Here is a 14,737-nt window from a genome sequence, read left to right on the forward strand (position 1 = left end):
AGTTTTTTGATCAGCCACATTAGTATGTTGCCTGGTCTGAGTTTGTCTTGAGTATGTATTTTGCTTGTTCTTAAGGTGGTATACTTACAGTCAGCTTCAAGTTGATCAGGTAATAACACTCTCAAATAGTTATCTTTAAGATGTTAATATAATTATATTAAATAATGAAATATCAAAGTAAAATATGATACATACAGTAAAATATATTTATTGAAATTGAAACTCCCCTTCCAGGTATACATTTTATTTAACTATCCTTACTGCAATGGGTTGAAAATTAAAAGTAAATATTAAAATAGAAAATATTCCAGGACTGTCACAGATATCAGAGATTATACTAAATGTAAAAATACTATAACAACACAAGAGATCACTTCTTATAAAACAACCAAATAATAAATAAATTTCACATTTAAATTGTTTAAAATGTTCATTCAAATGGATCTAATCTAGTTAAAAAATTTTTATGGATACTTTTTAGCAGTTTACTGTTTGAATGCTTACATATGTCTGTCAAAGAATAGCAATTTGTTTTCATGTGAAATACATTATGTCCAATTTACTTTTACCCGAGTGTAAAAAAAATAGATAAATATAATCTCTTTTTCCAGTTTACTTTTACCTGAGTGTAAAACATAGATAAACAAGTAAATTAAAAAATAAAAACAAAACAAAGACACTCATTTTGATTCAGCTTCACTGGTTTGAACCAAGGATGCAAAAGTTAACTCAAACGACATTTCTGATTTTTATGCTTACTAGTAGTTAATTGTCAAATTTTTAGTGTATTACAGAGAGCCTTAATCTCTGAAAGGGAAAGTATGTCCCACTTACTGACAAAGCACCAACTTTGAAGAGAGTGAAATACTATAACCCAATCACAGTTCAAATGTTTTAAAATTTCAGTAGCTAAAAAGTCACATGACTGACATTGTCCAATAACAAATTAGAGAATCTCACATCCCCAACAGCACTGCTGTGGGTAATCTGGAGCGTAAACCTGACGCTCATTGCCATACACCCAAAAACGCGTGTTAACCTCCTTCCATGTGTAGTTGACCTCTGACACTGGTACTGCACGCAATTCTTGTTTCTGCAAAGGAGAAAACCCTTGCACATTAATACAATGAGTTTTGATGTTAGCAATTTTCTACAATTAGTGTAGCTGCTGCAACAAACCTGTGAGCCAAAATTTACCTTTCAAAGGAAATTTAATTTACCAAGGTTGCTGAAAATTAAATATTCAGATTGATAGTCTATTGTTAAACATATCATTGACAAAAGACTAAGCTAAAAAATGAAAATCCCAAATAAATAATGAATAAACAAAAGTGTACATTTGGTAAATTTTAAAAGTGAACTGGTGCCCCACCCCAATTTAAATAATGACAGCAACCTAAATAAAAGAAAATGTAGCTTGTGACGGCATATTTTCTAGTTGTCAAATAGGTATGCTGTGGCATATCAGTACACATAAAACAATAGTAAATAGAAATCTGGTACTTGGAATATAGGTTGTCAGTTGTTTTTGTGTACAATAAAACACCCACCTGCATTAACTGTCTTTCATTAGGAAATGCTTGACTGTGTTTCTCTACCAGAGCCACCGAATTCTGGTTGATTTGAGGCACAGGGTACTGTGTGACTGGCCACACCTGAAGTGGAAGACCAGAAGCAATAACATAAAAATATCACATGTTACACAGGGTGCTGAGTAAAAGATTAAAGAGAATAAAGACAATGAAATGGAGGAAAATGGTAACATATAAATGCAGATGCTGGCTGTGAAGTTCATCAGCCAAAACCTAAGACTTGTTAAAAGTTTGTTCAGAGGTCGCTCTGTCTGTAGTTCAGTGCTATTTTTACACAAAAATTTGCCAGTTCCCCACCTTAGGGAGATCAATGAACATTTGGACTTATTGGAATACAAAATGTTCTTCAAATCATTGATTAATAATCAGGACATGAAGCTTTGGTAAGGTGGGTGCTAAAACATGTAACAGATGAGGGATGATCCTTGAATGCTACATTCTCATTGTGTTTTCTTTATATAATTATTTGTGTGTATACATACATTTGTGTAAAAGAGAGAGAGAGAAAGAGAGTAAGAGCCGGAGTAAGGAGAAATTTACCTGCGGCAGAACTTGCTCAAAGATTATGATGCCTCCTACATCACGGACCAACTCATCAGGCATGTCTGTCTCCTCCAATATATAGTCTTCAACATGGTTAGTACTACATAAGAAAATAGCTAAAGTTAAATTTGATTACTGTTCCTCTTTAAAATTTAGTTATTGCATAAAATATTCATTACATATACACTTAAAGGTACATACGAACCGAGCATCGGTGGAGTGTGGATTCCCAGTAACATGTGTGAACCGCTTCTACTAGATTCTTATATGGCTCAAATAAATTCGACATGCCAAGGGATAAACTGAATAGATCACTCGATCAGCCGTAAAAGACCTTTAGACTGCTCCTTTCTTTAAATTTATGGTTGTGAATTTAACCCACTTCCGTGATCTACTTTCCTACCCCATTGACATACAGCTTAGAATGCCAGCAGAAAAATCTGTTCAAACATCATTTTTGGGTAAAATTAAACAATGCCTTTTTGGTAATTCTCTTAGTTATACTACTTGAAACTATATGCTGGCATTTGGTTGGTTTTTGTGACAAAAAATTGACTTTGTATGCATCTTTAAAGTGAAATGTTTTAAGAGTTATTATTTCTTAATATTCATTTTTCATTGTATCAAAATAAGTATTCCCAAGTTTTGTGATTGATTTGCATTATATGAAAGTATTATAATACATGAAGGAAATTAAAGTGTTCTTTTCTGTTTTTGTAATCAGAACAGATAAGCTGTGTGATGGATTGCATTATATGACATTAAATAACACGTACAATATCACTGCTAGCTTAACATAGCGCTCCAGGTCTCTGTAACCTTTACATTTGGAGCAGGTCACCCTGCCGTCTCCCCCACACGTCAGACACCTGGAAATGACAAATATTGTTTAAATGATTAACCTGGAATTATGATAATTGTGATTTTTATATGAGGATTGCAGCTCCATTTTTATATGACCATTTTTATATGACCATTGTAATCTTATATTTGTTGCCCCCCTTCCCGCGCGCGCGCACACACACACACACACACACACACACACAAAAAAAATTAACTGACTGAGAGTTAACTTATAACCATGTTCAATTTGTACCTTGATTACAAGAACAGAGGGCCCTACTTGCAGTGTTAGAAATTAAGGCTGGACCGTCTGCCCGGGGCTGACAACTTTCAGAATGGGCTGAGAAGTTTTCCCACCCGGCAGACATTCGAGCCAGCTACTTCTCAAGATGGCTGAACTTTTGGTCCAGCAACTAATTTTCCTAAGAGGCAAACACTGCCTACTTGCAACTATTACAAACCCCAAACCTGATTTAACTACCAAATTCAAAACCTTACCTTTTCCTTCCATCTCCACCACAAGAACCACATCTCACATCTTGCCATTCTTTTTGCCTGTACACTCTTTTCCTACCATCACCTCCACAAGAGTTACAGCGCACCTGGCCACGCCCACGACATCTGCCACACCTCAACCAGCCACGGCGCTGACAGCGGAAGCAAGGCTGGAGAAATATGAATCAATTATCTTATTTTTATTTCCTTTTTTTCATAAAATCATACAATTAAATAAACTCTATGAACAATGTTTAGCAGGAGTTAAAACAACCCATGACTCTTCCAATTGAGACATCAGGAACATTTCAGTCAGTCGAGCTGGTGACAGCAAAACCAGAGCTGTTGAAAAAATTAATAATATGATTTTTTTCAGGAAATATCTTTATACATGTCAATACTATAGACATCTTTAAAATGTCCAAAATCTTACTCCAAAAGACAAAACTTGAAATTAATGACTGTATAAAAATATATAAAGGTTACAGAATGGAGAGCTTTTCATTTCCCATATACAAATTAAAAAAAACAAGAATTGTGATGAGAACAATCAGAAAGACTACATATACACAATCATGTCATCCAACATAACACTCTGATCTTTTACTCACTATAATATCTGAGGTATGAGGCACTTTTAGGTACTTTGTATGAGTCAGGAATAACTGTTGAGGCTCACAAGGAATTTGCCAGGGCATTGGCGCCTGGCCATACTGGGGACCATCTATATGTTGACCTCGGAAGGGGTCATAATCATAGAATGTTTTACGAGCCTCTGCAAATGTACTCAGGGTGTACTGAAAATGCAAATAGGAAGTTAAAATGAATGTTTACCAAACTTTATGTCTAGACTTTAATAGTTTGGTGAATGAATGGACAAGTATGAGCAAGGTAAAATATCATATTTGGATATGTACAGGTGGGTTTGTTCAGGTACAAAATCAGTCTAAATTTTAGGTTTAAGTCAGCAGGACATACTAGTGTACTGCTGCATACCAAAACCATTAATTTAAGACTCAATATTAAAAAGTATGAAACACTTTGAAGAAGGCTAATTAATTTTCTGTTAATTTTAAGTAAAAATCATGTTTTTACAGGTATCTATAGTTAGTCGATCATAATACCATTACCTACTTAAATACACTCTGGTCAATCTAATAAAATTATCATGCTTGTCCAGTGAAGCCACCCTGACTAGCTACAGCTTGGTACCTCAGTCTAATTCTCTGAAAAAAGATTTATCAGGCCAATAGCCAACAATTTCAAAGGGTGGGGTACTTTTTCTGAAAAAGTGGATCTTTTAACCCCATAGTAGACCCAACTTTAGAAATGTTTTTTTTTTTTTTCAGCCACAAGGGCAGTGTTTTTACCACCCTCTCACCCCGCCTTCTGGTCTGCCTGCATTACTATAAATGAACATGTTCATGCAAACTCACTTACATGCAATGCTGAGGATGGTGCTATACTATTTATCAACATATCTTTGGCTGTACCACTTCCATAACAACACTGTTCTGCCACATACTGCAGTAGAGCTTCTCTGGCTTGTTCAGCACTTATGTTTGCAGCCCTGGAAAGATTTTATCCATTTGTTAATTAACACAGCAAAGAATGACAAGGACAGGCAGAGTGCTGTATGTGGCTCTTTCAGAATATTAGGACCAGGATTTTTTTATATGATGATTCTGAAAATATATCCCTCTCAACGTATTATCAAAACAAAAAAAATTTTGAGAATACATTATTTCATGGTACAATATCCAGTAAAGATGAGAAAATGCATAGTATGCACTATACAGCAAAGCAAATAAATAATTGTAAGTATAATAAAGTATGAATTGTAGAGTATGGTGACAAGCAGTATGACATGGTATGGATTTGCATTTACATGGAAGTGTAGTATAAAACGTTATGATATAGTATTATTACATTTCAAGTATAATATGGTTTGGCATAGAATGATGCTGAAAGGTATGGTACATTTTCAAATTGGCATGGTATGGTACGGTTGGCATGGCATGGTATACGGAATGGTATAGAAAAGTATAGTATGGTATGGTGTGGTATATTATGGAATGGTATGGTATAGCTTTGGTATGGTGTGGTATACTACATCATGACCTAGCAGTACAGTTTAGTTTGGTTTGGTACAATACGATGTGGTATTGCATGGCATGGCATGGTATGGTGTCATATGATGTGGTATACTACAGCCTATATGGCATGGTATGGTATTTACTCGCTGAAGTCCATCCTGGGTGGATCACCTTGTGGAGGATATGGCTGAGCAGCTGGTGGAGGAAGAGCAAGGGGGTTCGCTGGAAATGCAAGATACGCTTTTTGTTTGTATTATCTCCCAAAACAATAATACCAACCAAAGAATTTAATCATATATTAAATAAATGAAAACAATTGATAAGCAAAGAAAAAATTTAAGAACTTAAAATAAACAAGCAAAAAAATAAATAATATATAATTGCATATATAAACATACAAAAAGGTAAAGAAGACCTACTTTCAGTGCCAATGTTTGAATAATGTTCAAACATCAAAGTCGGTGCTGGAGGAGGAGGGCCCTCTTTTTCGTCATCATCATCGTCATCGTCGTTAGGCGTGTAGGCACCACCTTGCCCTGGCTGCCATTCTGGAAAATGTATTTCACAAATTTGAGAGCATTTATTTATCACATCAGTTTATAACTGATACAGTATTACAAAATAGCATTTTTCTTTGAGTCCATGTTGTGCAATTCATTATCAAGATGAAAGAAAAGAGAAAATATTATGCTCTACTGTGACTACAAAAAAATCATAAATTTAATTTAAACTTTGTGAAACATCAATTTGAACATGGGCTCTAAATTTTCTCTTTCCTTCCTTCAAAAAACAATTCAATGTCCAAGTTACAATTATCAGATTCCATTGAAACCTCTCAACGCCCTGAGTTTCAGGAGACACTGGAAATTCAGCTCTCTAATCAAATAGCAGTCAGTATGCCTGTTATTTCCATATACATTGTAATATTCAGGAGGCCACAATAAATGCAGGAGCAGTCATAATTAATGAGCTGTCAGGTACAGGGCAAAAAATCAATATATTTCCTTTATTAAAAAGTCACGCTGAAATATTAAAGACTGTAACTAATTACGTGATGGTGCTGCCTGAGCAGGTGCCCCTGGCATTTGTTGTGGGTTGTAAGGTGGGTTCTGTCCCTGGGGTGGAATTCCCTGCTGCGGAGGCATCCCCTGTCCAGGGGGTGGACCAGCATATGCTTGTCCAGGGGGTGGACCTGCGTAGCCTTGTCCAGGGGGTAGACCTGCATATCCTTGTCCAGGGGGTGGACCTGCATATCCTTGTCCAGGAGGTGGACCTGCATATCCTTGTCCAGGGGGTGGACCTGCATAGCCTTGTCCAGGAGGTGGACCTGCATATCCTTGTCCAGGAGGTGGACCTGCATAGCCTTGTCCAGGGGGTGGACCTGCATATCCTTGTCCAGGGGATGGACCTGCATAGCCTTGTCCAGGGGGTGGACCTGCATAGCCTTGTCCAGGGGGTGGGCCGGCATATCCTTGTCCAGGAGGTGGACCTGCATATCCTTGTCCAGGGGGTGGATCTGCATAGCCTTGTCCAGGGGGTGGGCCGGCATATCCTTGTCCAGGAGGTGGACCAGCATATCCTTGTCCAGGAGATGGACCTGCATATACCTGCTGATGTTGTCCTGAATTATTTGCATGTTAAAATGTCTTTAATGCAACTTATGTAATATCAATTATACGTTACCGGAGAAAATAAAAATGGGGAAATAAAAGTTCATTCAGAGGTAAAAATCCAAATACGTAATATTATTTCATTCTAAAACCTCAAACTCCACATTTTTTAAACAGTAACATAAACAGAGATAACGTACCCTTCAAGGCAGACAATTTTAGTAACTCAATTTAATAAATCATGTCCACGATGAATTTCTGTAACAAGATCACTCCTAATTTAAGAAACAATCCCTGAAATCATTATAATTACCTTCATTCATTTTAATTGAGCTGTATTCAGACAGTCATAAAGACAGGCTATGCAGCTAAAGTGTTGTATCCTAGCATTGACAGCAACAGTGGTAGAAATCTGATCTGAAAAGTAAATCGCTCAAATTGGACATATTGTTCCAATATTCATGAGGAGGAGTAGACGGAAATTAAAATGATTAACAACTTTGAAAAAAAAAACAACATTTTATATATATTTTTAGTGTTTTAAAACATTTTTAAAAAATGTCATAATAATTTTTTGTCCTTAATTAATGTCTTTTAAAAGATATTCAGTAATACATGTACAGTAGATTAAGTCAAACTGTAAAATTTTTACAGTTAAATATTGAGTAAATGACTTTATTGTGACTTACTAACACGGTAGTTAGTTTTAAACCCATAATAATTTTCCCATCCTGGTATATATGTTAAATGAGTAGCAAGAACTAGTCTGATCATTGTTATACTTTCCATAGTAGGTTCTTTTATGCTGTACTGGATTAAAATTAAATAAAAATTAAGAAGAAAGTCCCATTTCCCAAGCCCTCTCCCCATAATATCTGAAGCACCTTGTTTGTATAGGCTCATGCATTTATATTGATCCATACATGCAGGTCACTATGATCATAAAGATCATGTGAAACCATATGTGTGCTGCATAATGCAAGTGATTGGTGCACATGCACTGACATACATCACTGAGATCCTTTTCATGCACATACGACTATCATTAATATCAAGAATGGTAACACTTACACATGTATGCATTCTTGCAAATATCACTTTTACTGTAGGCAGCGTAGCCAGTACAATGTACTTATCAAAACTGCTAATTTATACTGGAAATTACTTTACTCAGGTTATAATAAACCCCTACTGCTAGCTCCATACTAAGTAATTACTAGCTCAGCTTTAATGTACAAAAGGTGATATGAAAAGTCAGTGATAAAATAATAACGACACTGATCCCTTGGCTTGGACCTTGTTACAATCAAGGAGTTATAACTCCTTGTTACAATTAAGGCTTGAATCTGCCAAGACTAATCGTCACTTGCAGCATCATTGCATCATTTCCACAATATAAACGGATTCTATACGTGATCTGGAAAATACTCACAAGTGTATGCAGTAACATCTAGCAAATGATATACGATTTACTTACTGTTTCGGTTTAAAAAACTGGCAGTGGATGGTGCCACTGGTTGTTATGCACGCACAGGTGCCCCAGTTTCTAATCTCCTTAATACAAGAGCTGTTGACATACTGGATCAAGAACCCCCACCCCCAACCCCCCTTCATAGATCAACTGCACGCTTACAGTGTTCATTGTCTTGTTTTTGTTTATTTTAAATGAAACTTATTGGCCTATTTTGTAATGGCAAGTTGTAAGGTTTTGGTGAAATTTGCTCTGAATTTACATTGTAGAAACTGTAACAGGTTTAATATTCAAGATTTAAAAAAATGTTTTAAGGCAGATCAATTTACAAACATACCACTTTAACCACATTTAAAGGTGACAGGAACAAAAATTTTAAGGAAATTGGTAAAATATTCAATTATTTTTATTTCACTGTTTATTTTTATTAAATCCTATAAATAGGCATAATTGATAATCAACTTTCCACTTGAGCACAGATTTATACTGATAGAAGTTTGATCTGAAAACCAATATGTTTTCATCTCAACTTATTAAACTTGTCTACCATTCATTAGTTGCCACAATGGATCCATTTCACTTCAGTAACTTACGGCATCCTATGCCGAATTTAGAAAAGGCATTTTTAATATGTACAAAAGGTCCTTATGAAAGAACTTAAAACTCCTTGTTCAATATGACAATTCTGCACTTTTATTACTTAAAAATGAGCAGGATTATCCATTAAGTGCATATTATTTTGATTTTATCCAGGTTGGTAAGCTGCACTAGAAATACCACCAATTTTAACTAACCTGCTCTGATATACCATCATTATAATTAATAATAAAATATTATGATTGTGTAATTAGACTTGATAATTAGTTTTGACATTTCTCTAATGAAATAAATGCATTTAAAAAATACAACTATACTCAGCTGTTATAAAATAAACCTAATGGTAGGTGCATTATATAAGTTTCCATCACATAGAAGAGATGATACAAGTAAACAAAATTGCACTAGAATACAGACCGAAGTTTAACTTCAACAATTCAAGCATCATTATAATTTTGAATGAACTTTACAATGAATCATTAAAACTTAAAGCAATAAAATCTTTGTTATACTTCCTGCACAACATACATGTATTAAGCAATATTAATGGCACCAGCTTGCAGTCAATTCATATCAAGACCACCAATAATAACTATTTCCCATTCTTGTGTTAAACACTGTGTGGTTTAATGAATAAAAATACCATTACAAAAAAAGAGTCATGTTACATAACAACAATAATTAAAAAATATGAATTGACAAGGAAATCAAATAACTTTTTATACAAAAATCAATGAAGCTTTTTCATTATTTATTTATGGTATAAATTATTATTAGTAAATTTATAGTATTCCCAGAAAATAATCGATCTGATTCAGTATTTAATACTCATAATAAAAATATATAGAAATGTTTAATGAATTTACTTATGGCCTCTATATAATCACCACCCAACTGTCACAGTGACTATCTTTTGAAATATAAAATCAGGTCACAACATTCGAGATTTTCTTTTACAAAAACAAAAATTAACAAACATGTAATGATCATTTCAGGCTGCTATTGTTTTGAACATATACAGCCAGATTATTAAAAAGCGAGCAAAATATTAAGTATAAAGAAGAACTCATTATATATTTCTTCTATCACTATAATTATGCATTACACCGTAAATTAATTTCTCACACTCCTATGACCATGATATATTCTGGTGAATGATAAATCATCATGGAAAATTTGTATTAACCTAATATATTAATAAAATATCAATATAAAGCCAAAGTGTAAACTTGCTTTAAATGTGAAAAAAAAATATTCAGCAGGTGCCCTTTCCCAACCAGATTGCATTTGAGAACAATCAACTTTTAAATCAAAACCACCTCAACCTCATTTCAACTTTTCTAGTTGTCTACTTAAAATTTCACAGAAGTAAGCTTGGGGTTATTAAAAGAATCTCTGAACATTTATTGTGGGAACAAACACTTACGTGGCAGTAGGACAATGAAAATCTTGGAATTCCATGTCTAATTCCACAAAATTAAAACTAAGAGTAAGACCCTGACTCAGACAAGGATTCCTCATTGACAACCATATTCAAGTCTCTAAAAGTAGCATTACAGGCTAAGATTGATGTTCCTGGAGCTTCAAAACAAACTGAACACATTTCCATCTCAAAAACGCTTTCCACCAATACTTAATAGCACCCCTGTCAGACCTTAATTTCATTAGCCTCAAATCAAATTTAACTTGGTTTTGGCTTCAAAACACTCAGTGTCAAGTCCCCACAGCACCTTTTTCACGCCTCACTTTTGGTTGGTCTGAGTTTCTTCCTTTTTGTAGTAGTATTTATGCGGAACAAAGGGCATTTTCACTATCTCTCCTTCAACATGCTTTTGCCTCACGTGTAGGATCACTTTGGATCCTATCTTTCCTTGTGTGTTAATATAGCCCATAGCAATGTTATAGTTGAGGGACGGTGAGGGGATACCGCTGGTGACCTCCCCTATCTGAACCCCTCTCTGGTGGTCTAGAATGGGGGTGCCAGCTGCAAAGTAAATATTAAATTTTAAATAAGTTTTGCATTACTTCCATGTTCAGTAAATGTATTATACCATTACGTACTGTAATTTTAATAATTTCTTTTTTGTAGTCAACAATGTTCAAAAACAGTAGCAGAGACTATAGCCATTAACTTAATGATAAATGCTCAATATATATTGCTATTACAAAATGTTCTACGTTAACATGTAATCTAATATGGCACCCAGCATAATCTGTTCAAAATCATGATTACAGCTTTAATGATCTCAAAAAATTAGCTACCTCTAGCTGGTGCCCCTCTGGATTTGATTCCCACTCGCCTCTTTGGTGGTTTCTTTTTCAGCTGGGATAATATTACTTCAGCACCTGGGAAAGTTGGGGTTTTCTCTCTTCTTACTTTGCCTGATGTAGAGTAGATTCCAAGGTTATAAAGGAAAATTGATTTTTTAAAATTATCTGTGGACTGTAATACATGTGTGTTATGTTTTGTACAAGTAAGAAACAAGACCTCCACTGGTATGGTTGTTTCATTTGATATTTCTAAAATCTCCTCTTCTTCCCTGTGAGAGACAGAGAAAGAGAGAGTTGTTTTAGGGAACTTTAACTGAACTGACATTATTTCAGATGACAACGACATGACATCTCTTTCGCAAATACTTCACTTCGTCTATTGAGCATACAAGAGTAACTGTTCTCAGCCTACATACATATGGCACACACACACACACACACACACACACACACACATGCCACATGCACCCAATTTTGCTAATCACACACAAACTACCTCATATATGCACACCTCTTATCCAACTATTCATTCTATACCTATGCACCATGCTAGTGAGGCCTCCACTGGTGTAGTTGTTTCATCTATGTCATTCCCATACAGGCAGAGCCCTGCTTCAAGTCTGAGGCTGTCTCTGGGCCCCAGCCCTGCCATGCGTACTTCACCATTTTTGGAAGACCAAATAGCATCTGCCACATGTTCTGTTTTCTCACACGGAACAGATATCTGGAAATAAATGTAAGATGTATTACAAATTTCCTTGATGTTATCTTACATTATCATCAGTCAGTTTTTAATGATGTTTTGTGTGTGTAAGGTTTTATAGGTGAAGTAGAAAAACTGCTGACATACTGATTAATTGACTACAAGGACTAATGTTGAAATTGCCTTCAAAGCAACCTGGGCAACTTTAAGTTCATCCATATTACTTTCATCATGTCTGCAGAAGTAACAAATGACATGTTGATATTTTTGTCCCACAGCAGGCAAAAGAAGGAACAAATCATATGTTCATATTTTTGTCCCACAGAGGGCCACAGAATGAACCACTTAGATGGTGATACATTTCACTAGCTGACGGCCCTGCATACATACCTCTACACCATCCTCGCCTGTATAACCACAGCGACTAATTCTGCAGTCTGGCACTCCTGCTATTGTTGCCATGGAACTAGTCATAAATGGCAGTTCGTCAAGGTTTAGATCAGATTCTATCAAAGGCTGTAGCACTTGGACCATCTCTGGACCTGGAATATATTGTATATAGGATTATTCAATGCTTTGGACCAATGCAGACAGTGTAACATTGTCATATATGCAAAAAGGTGTACAGCACTAATTTATCAAACTCCCTACAAGATTGTGATAAACAGTTTTCATAACTGCATTTACATTATCCTGAAATTCAAATTACTGGTATTTATTAATGTAAATTGAATAGCCTAAATTTCAAACCTAATTCAAAGGCACGTTGTATTAATGAAAATAGATATTATGACAATAAATGTCTTATCAAATCATATCACCTATGATAAAATTATGAACTTGCAAGCAAAAAAGAAAAAAATAATATAAGTCAAATATGATACACCTTTGACAAAAATGTTAATAATTTCTCTTCTAACCTTGTAAGGCAAGTAGACCATTGCATATCTGTTCAACAGAAATATCTCCTCCTTTGAATTTAAACTGCTCTGCTTCAGTCTGGAAGATAATTCGGCCTTGTATTGAACTCGATGTATATAAAAAAAAACACAAGATTTGTTAATTGACACTATAACTATTTAAACTTTTTCAAATTCAATTATATGGATACACAAGCCATACAGTTGTCCATCTTTCCATGACATCAAGAAAGTATCAGTAGGTACACATTAAAATACAATCACAATAAATTTACATCATCTGCAATGGTCTGATACAAAAACAGTAAATTCTAAAACCAATTCACAAGTCAACATCTGTCTATGAATAAGTTCAGTCACACATACCTCAATATATATTCCTATTTTATCTGCACAACCAGCATTTGACACAATATAAATATGGTCATCACTAGTCTTTGTAATAATACAATCATCCATAATTCCACCATTGTCATTAGTGAACATTGATAATACAGCATTATTCTCTTTCAGTCCTTCCACATCTGCAACAGTCAAGCTCTCCACAAATTGGCTTCTGTCCCTGCCAAATATATAAGTTTGCATCATGTGCGATACATCAAAGAGGCTTGCATGTTTTCTCGTATGAATGTGGGATTCCATGATGCTTGATTTGTAGTGAAGAGGCATCTGCCAACCACAGAAGGGGACCATTTTGGCTCCATGTTGAATATTGAAATCATGGAGGATTGTCTTCATTGTTGCAACCTGAAATAAATACATATTTGGCAGCTTGGGTGTTATAGAGCATTTTTTCAACATCTGCATAAAAACATGTTGTAAACTATTCTTACTATAGATTATATAGAATATTAGATTACTAAATACTTCACGATTACCTAGCTGCTTTATAAGTTTAACAGATCGATCACTTTTCCTTTTATAAAGTTATTTTGTGAAATGTGTGGTTATTATTAGTTACTGCACGAGTACATGCAATTTTCCTCAACCAGCCCAAGGCTCAATTTTCAGCAAATTTCAGCGACAGCTAAACTACTGACTGGCCTAAAGAGAAAAGCAAAGGTCTAAGCGCAGTCAAGACCCTTACGCCGTCTTCAATGATACTACAACAGATAAAATGTCCTTGAAGTTGTACTGTATTGTAGTTGCACATGACATGTGTTTTTCGTGTACTTCAACTTGTTAAACCATTGACTACATCTCGTTTCCTACTTAAACGCCCTTGTCATTACCTCCCCGTATGTTTTCCCTCTTTTCCAGAACTTTAAAGGATTTTTGTGCACAGGCCTGCCAGCGAGTAAAGTGGCGTGCCGCAACATCCTCCTTGAGAGCTCCATCGCTGTGCACAGGTGATTTATTTACCACCCCAGTCCATAACAGGATGTCGAATTTGCGCAAGTGCAAAAGGAAGTTGATAGTAGACTTGTGGTACCTTTTCTCATCTATTTTTGAACACTATAAAATTGATAAAATTTTGACGCATTTCTTTTGTTTACATCTATAGCTATTTTAGATAATGATGTTAAACTGTTATATCCTTATTGGTGCCACATTTTCTATAAAAATCCTACATTTTTTGTGGGTAAAATTGCAAAT

At 35.1% G+C, this 14,737-nt stretch overlaps 2 protein-coding genes across 2 annotated transcripts; both read right to left on the reverse strand.

Annotated features, from left to right (window-relative positions):
- Window positions 1-192: 192 nt before the first annotated feature.
- On the reverse strand, window positions 193-8,767 carry LOC106166568 (protein SSUH2 homolog). The gene is made up of 12 exons (XM_087016100.1): window positions 8,657-8,767; window positions 7,493-7,596; window positions 6,621-7,190; window positions 5,989-6,117; window positions 5,713-5,791; window positions 4,914-5,043; window positions 4,085-4,270; window positions 3,477-3,643; window positions 2,912-3,004; window positions 2,133-2,235; window positions 1,551-1,655; window positions 193-1,093 (listed from the first exon to the last, which is right to left on the reverse strand). Exons 2-12 carry the CDS (start codon window positions 7,500-7,502, stop codon window positions 947-949), a joined length of 1,719 nt encoding a protein of 572 aa, XP_086872226.1. The 5' UTR covers window positions 7,503-7,596; window positions 8,657-8,767; the 3' UTR covers window positions 193-946.
- Window positions 8,768-9,038: 271 nt separating this feature from the next.
- Window positions 9,039-14,551, reverse strand: LOC106166562 (aminomethyltransferase, mitochondrial). The gene is made up of 7 exons (XM_013545172.2): window positions 14,374-14,551; window positions 13,508-13,888; window positions 13,142-13,220; window positions 12,612-12,763; window positions 12,056-12,242; window positions 11,510-11,629; window positions 9,039-11,231 (listed from the first exon to the last, which is right to left on the reverse strand). Exons 1-7 carry the CDS (start codon window positions 14,476-14,478, stop codon window positions 10,990-10,992), a joined length of 1,266 nt encoding a protein of 421 aa, XP_013400626.2. The 5' UTR covers window positions 14,479-14,551; the 3' UTR covers window positions 9,039-10,989.
- Between the last annotated feature and the right edge of the window lie 186 nt (window positions 14,552-14,737).

The sequence above is a fragment of the Lingula anatina genome, chromosome 6, assembly GCF_051362555.1.
Source record: "Lingula anatina isolate TDL-2025a chromosome 6, LinAna3.0, whole genome shotgun sequence".
Classification (NCBI taxonomy): domain Eukaryota; kingdom Metazoa; phylum Brachiopoda; class Lingulata; order Lingulida; family Lingulidae; genus Lingula; species Lingula anatina.